Source organism: Hibiscus syriacus, unplaced genomic scaffold (genome assembly GCF_006381635.1).
Source record: "Hibiscus syriacus cultivar Baekdansim isolate YM2019G1 unplaced genomic scaffold, ASM638163v2 tig00110933_pilon, whole genome shotgun sequence".
NCBI classification, from domain to species: domain Eukaryota; kingdom Viridiplantae; phylum Streptophyta; class Magnoliopsida; order Malvales; family Malvaceae; genus Hibiscus; species Hibiscus syriacus.
The window spans coordinates 788,141-794,688 of record NW_024062919.1 but is presented as its reverse complement, the minus strand read 5'-3'; the positions used below and the strand labels follow the sequence as shown (position 1 = coordinate 794,688).

General features: G+C 35.9%; 1 protein-coding gene and 1 pseudogene across 1 annotated transcript; one reads left to right on the top strand and one right to left on the bottom strand.

The window, feature by feature from the left end:
• Nucleotides 1–333: 333 nt before the first annotated feature.
• On the top strand, nt 334–2,536 carry LOC120147140 (annotated as a pseudogene).
• A 2,366-nt stretch (nt 2,537–4,902) lies between these two features.
• LOC120147033 (dolichyl-diphosphooligosaccharide--protein glycosyltransferase subunit 4A-like) lies at nt 4,903–6,481 on the bottom strand. The gene is made up of 2 exons (XM_039160504.1): nt 6,403–6,481; nt 4,903–5,179 (listed from the first exon to the last, which is right to left on the bottom strand). Exon 2 carries the CDS (start codon nt 5,177–5,179, stop codon nt 5,066–5,068), a length of 114 nt encoding a protein of 37 aa, XP_039016435.1. The 5' UTR covers nt 6,403–6,481; the 3' UTR covers nt 4,903–5,065.
• Nucleotides 6,482–6,548: the final 67 nt, after the last annotated feature.

The window sequence follows — 6,548 nt, the reverse complement described above, 5'->3', positions numbered from 1 at the left end:
CGGATTTGAATCCGAACCCGGAAAGGTCCATACCCGTCAAAAAGCGCGTGGCCGACCTTTTCAAAGAAAAATCAAATTCTCACGCCTGAAACACGCAACTAAATACACTAGTGGACCCCATTTGCTTTTTTCAACGTATAAAACAAATATCGACCGTTCATTTTCAAATCCTACGGTTCAAATTCCTCAATTTTTCCTCGAACATCCTAGAACCCAATCACCGAATTTAAAACATATAAATCCACTACCCCTTGGCACAAAACCTCACATTTCGATCAAAAGAACAGAAAACACTATTTTCTTTCGAGTCTTTATTTGATTTTTGTTGAATTTTTTAAGCGATGGCCGGAAAAGAGAAGGACCGGCAATCGGAATAGATCTCGGCACGACATACTCGTGCGTCGGAGTATGGCAACACGATCGAGTCGAAATCATCGCCAACGACCAAGGCAACCGTACGACTCCGTCTTACGTTGGCTTCACCGATTCCGAGCGTTTAATCGGCGACGCTGCTAAAAATCAAGTCGCCATGAATCCTATCAACACCGTCTTCGGTAAATCCCTATTCCCCCCCTTTTAATTTTGAATTTTAAGAATCTGTGCTGTAGATTTAAAACTGAGACTTTGTATGCCTATTGAAATTACTTCTGCAGATGATCTATGCTCTAGGATTTGTAGAATTGACCAGATTTGATTTTCATGTTTAATAACAGATGCTAAGCGATTGATTGGTAGAAGGTTTAGCGATCATCGGTTCAGAATGATATGAAGCTTTGGCCTTTTAAGGTGATCGCTGGTGCCGGCGATAAGCCCATGATTGTGTCACTTATAAGGGCGAGGAAAAGCAATTTGCTGCCGAGGAATCTCATCAATGGTGTTGATCAAATGCGTGAGATTGCTGAGGCTTACCTCGGATCAACGATCAAGAACGCTGTCGTTACAGTGCCGGCTTACTTCAATGATTCCCAAAGGCAAGCCACCAAGGATGCCGGAGTCATTGCCGGGCTTAATGTTTTGCGAATCATCAACGAGCCGACAGCAGCTGCCATTGCTTACGGTCTTGATAAGAAAGCCACCAGTGTTGGTGAAAAGAATGTGATTTTCGATCTTGGTGGAGGTACTTTTGATGTTTCCTTGCTTACCATTGAAGAAGGCATCTTCGAAGTTAAGGCCACTGCCGGTGATACGCATTTGGGCGGAGAGGATTTCGATAATCGGATGGTTAACCATTTGTTCAAGAGTTAAGAGAAGAATAAGAAGGATATCAGTGGGAACCCTAGGGCTCTGAGGAGATTGAGGACTGCTTGTGAGAGAGCAAAGAGGACCCTTTCATCGACTGCCCAGACTACCATTGAGATTGATTCGTTGTATGAGGGTATTGTTTTACACCACCATAACCCGTGCAAGGTTCGAGGAGCTCAACATGGATCTTTTCAGGAAGTGTATGGAGCCGGTGAGAAGTGTTTGAGAGATGCTAAGATGGATAAGAGCAGTGTCCATGATGTTGTCCTTGTTGGTGGCTCGACTAGGATTCCGAAAGTACAGCAGTTGTTGCAAGACTTTTTCAATGGGAAGGAGCTCTGCAAGAGCATTAATCCGGATGAGGCTGTTGCTTATGGTGCAGCAGTTCAAGCTGCCATCTTGAGTGGTGAAGGCAACGAGAAGGTTCAGGATTTACTGCTTCTGGATGTCACTCCTTGTCCCTTGGACTCGAGACTGCCGGAGGTGTATGACAGTCTTGATTCCGAGAAAACACAACTATCCCCACCAAGAAGGAGCAGGTCTTTTCGACTTACTCCGATAACCAGCCTGGTGTCTTGATACAGGTTTACGAGGGTGAAAGAGCTAGAACAAGGGATAACAACCTGTTGGGTAAATTTGAGCTATCCGGCATTCCTCCTGCACCCAGGGGTGTTCCTCAAATTACAGTTTGCTTCGACATTGATGCTAACGGTATCCTGAATGTCTCCGCCGAGGACAAGACTACCGGCCAGAAGAACAAGATAACAATCACAAACGACAAGGGTCGTTTGTCGAAGGAAGAAATCGAGAAGATGGTTCAAGAGGCCGAGAAGTACAAGTCCGAAGATGAGGAGCACAAGAAAAAGGTTGAAGCCAGAATGCATTGGAGAATTATTCATACAACATGAGAAACACCATCAGGGATGAGAAGATTGGATCCAAACTCGACCCGGACGACAAGAAGAAGATTGAAGATGCCATCGACGGAGCCATCCAGTGGTTGGATGGCAACCAGCTAGCCGAAGCTGATGAGTTTGAGGATAAGATGAAGGAGCTCGAGAGCATCTGCAATCCTATCATCGCCAAGATGTATCAAGGTGCTGGGCCGGACATGGGTGGCTGGATGATGATACCCCTCCCTGCCGGTGGTAGCGGTGCCGGTCCTAAGATCGAGGAAGTCGATTAAACCAAATATTATTATTGCCGATGTTTTAACGATTTCTGGTGGTTTTACGTTTTTTACGTTTTCTGTGATCTCTGTTTTGAAAAACTTCCGGTTTAATTTGGGAATATGTTACCCATTTAGTTATTGAATCAAGGATTTTAGATTAATATCTGTTTAATTGAAGTTCAGTACCTTCAAAAAAGTTATTTTTATCATTCAGTACCCTTAAATTCAATTCCTTAGGTGCAATAACTAGAGAAAATTATACAATGAATCCCTTGTACAAATGCATATTATATAGGAATATTAAGCATGATATAAAGTCTAGTAATACAATGTGAAGAATTGTAAATTTAAAGAAACAAATTACAAGCAGTCGACTATTTCATGTTGTCTTCCAACAGTGTTTCCAAGTTGCAGATTCGATTTTCTTGTCAGCCGTTCCATCATAATCAAACAATAAGCAAATGTTTGTGAATTAAATCTATTAAGAATAAACATCGTAAATATTTTTAATGTAAAATAATATAATTTAATAGAAAGAGCGTCATCAATATCTTATCATTTACAACTTTTTACATATATAAAGATAAAATTAAGGTAATTTTATATATTTTTATAATATTTATACAATTAATAATAGGTTAAATTATATATTTAATCACTCGATTATTATCCCAGTCCAACTATTCTTTAAATCATACTTAAACTTATTATTTCGTTTTGGTTACTACAATTAAAAAATTAATGATGATGTTAAATATCACATAAGATAATCCTTTGCTATCATTAACAAAATAAAAATATCACATCAGTGATATTATATTTTTGATGATGGATGATCAAAATGAATAAAAACAGAAATTTAAGTATATTTTGAGAAAATAATTAGATGAATAAAACAAAACATAGGAATATTTGGTGAGTAAATACATAGTTTATCTTAATAATAATAATATAATCAGTAAATTAATATAATTCTATTTGTTATATAGTAAATTTTGAATAGATATAATAACTCTGTCGATAAAAGTATGATTATAATCCTTATATATTTAACGTATAAAGATTTTGGTATGAAATAAATAATTTAACATTTTTAATACCGGAAACTAGACGTACAAAAGCTATGTAATAAAACATGATGCATGAATGTTTCTTATTTTAATTTTTATTAATATTTAATACGGGGAAAAAACAATATAATAACAGATTGCCCATTAACTAAATACTTTCATTTCGATCTATCATTGGATGCACGGTCTATATATATGGAATGGTCGAATTTATTTTAAAGAGTAAATATGGATAAGCTAAATACAAGATATTTTTTTATTTTAAATCAATTGGAGTAATCATTTCAGATTAAAATTGATATTAAAATCAATTGATCAAAGATTTGAATATTTAGATGGTTATTCTTGGATTAATTACATATTTAATTATCCAATTATCATTTTGATTCCATTTTAATCATTTAATTATTTTTAAATAATATTAATGTTGTGTTTTGATTTTATTTTGATCACCTGTCATTAAAAATAAAAAAATTATGACATGATAATTTTTATTATTTTCTATAATTATGTGATATTATCTTATGGTGATACATTATCATCACCATTAACTTTTCAATGGCAAGTGACCGAAATAAAATTAGACAGTGACATTGAAGATGATTCTGAAAAAAAAAACTGAATAATTAAAACAGAACCAAAATGATAGTTAGATGACTAATCAGTAGTTTCCTCTAAGTTCTTTAAAGGCGCGTGTTTTCCAGACCTAAAAACCCAATCCCATACATTGCAAGTCGGTCATGGAAAACTATATTATCATTTTCGTCCTCCACCTTGTTAAAGTTTCTCTAGCTTCATTTTTTTTTCTTTCTGATTTTCATCCGCAATCCAATTAGACTCTTCCTACAACCAACCCATTCCAGGCCATTTCAATGGTCCAGAAACAGAGCAGTTGTGGATTAAGGCCACTTTTTTTTCTTCTTAATGTAGTGGTCTAGACTAACGGTATTCAGGCACATAAAACAGAGCTCCTTTTGCCACCAAGAAACTATAGAGCACTTCGGTTAAGGGACTGCTCGACATGGTGGTCGAAAATTGTGGGAAACAATTACCATTACCTACCATTGACTACTGATCAGAAAGGATGGTTAATTTATAACCTGAAATCTAAAGTCTGGTACCATAAGCAACAAATCATAAGTGACGATGGTAGGTACTGGTAATTGTTTCCCATAATGTCAACCACTATGCCTCATAGCCGGGCGTGGGGATGGCAGAACGAACACGGTGTAACTGGTGCAATAAGTTCGATTACCGAGACTCTCGACTCATATTCGAGCACAAAGCCCTGACTCATGTATTTAGGGAGGGTAATCAGAGTGCCAATGAAATGGTTGATGACAACTGAGCTCCTACGAATAGGACTGTTTTATAATTTGCTATGACATTGCTTTCTTATTGACCCAAAAACAGTAAGTAAATAACAAAATATCACTTAATGCCATTGGAGAACATGGTTATATGCTAAAAATCTTAAAGAAAATTCAACTAAATGCCAATATTTAGTAGTAACATTCCAGAAGTAAATCTATAAGTTCTTATCTAAAAGTTGCATACATTAGTTTTTATGCATACCCTTTTTTCAGTTCCCTTCATACTTTGGGTCAGCCGTCACATAATGATAAGCAATAACCAGCGCGAATATTAAAATGCCTAGAAAATTGGCAAGAAACCCCAGCTGTTCATCATCAATCATCTGCATCATCACATAAAAATCACCTCAAATCAGTAGGCAAATCACAAATATTTCCCAATGAATCTCTAGTCCCAAAGAAAGCTTCAAAGTTCAAATTCTATCCATGTTTTTCCCTGAGTGTCGGACACAAGTATAAATATCTCCGTTACTTGATAACAATATCGAGTACAAGCATACATCCTATACGAGCATATTCAACTTTTTAAAACGTTTTTAATATTTAGAAGATCGCATCCTATAACATTGTCCAAGTATACGCTAAACAGGATACTTCAGGTGGGGAATCCAAGCAACCTAGGAAAAAACTGTAAATCAGTAGATAAATCACAAATGTTGTAAATGAATCTCTAATCTCAAAAAAGGTTTCAAAGTTCCAATTATCTACATTATTCAATGAGAGTGTTGGATATAAGATACGCTCGAAATATCTATTGTTACTAGGTGCGAGTATCGAGCAATGAATCCCTAATCTGTAAAAAGGTTTCAAAGTTCCGATTATCTAAATTATTCGATAGAGTATCGGATATAAGAATATACTAATATTATGTTATTAGGTGCGATGCGAATATCAAGCCAATGAATCCATAATCTCAAAGAAGGTTTCAAAGTTCCAAATTCCAATCATCTACATTATTCGATGTCCAATAAATAGAGGGAAATTCAATTTTTAAAAACATTTTCATGTATTTAGAACATCATATCCTATAACCTTGTCCTAATATATCAAACAAAGTACCTAAAAGAAACAGAAAAATCTCAGCATCATAGAAGAAAACAGTAAAAGCTATGTTTGGCTAGAATTTAAATATTAGACTTTCATTTTAGATGTGAATTGTGAGAACGAAACACATAGGCTTAAATTAAACATGATTAATCAAAATGTGTTGCCTGTGTTGTTAAAGCACGTGAAATATGCCCCTAAATATACGAATAATATGATAAACATCTAACAAATGATGAATTTGACAAAAATATGTTCGAACTCCAGATCCAGAGTCTATCCGATCACTTATTTCTAGAAATCCTTCAGTTTTCAGCTTATATAACCAAAATCGCAATGAAGAACAATGGAAGAACAGGAAAACTGGAATAATAGAAAGGATGAGCCAAAATAACACGAAAAACAAGAAATTAATCGTCGACAGCGAATGAAAAGAAACCGATGATCAGATTAAGTTCGTGATACATTGATACGGTGATCAATGAGAATAACAATGGCGTACCTTGACGGATGCAGGCGACGCGAGGCAAAGCCAAAGAGCTGAAGAAACGAGCAGAGATATCTGGAAAGAACGAGTCAAAACAGAACACTGAATGTGAAAGAGCCCTATTTATCGACTTCGAAGACTTTGAATTGTACACTCTTGAA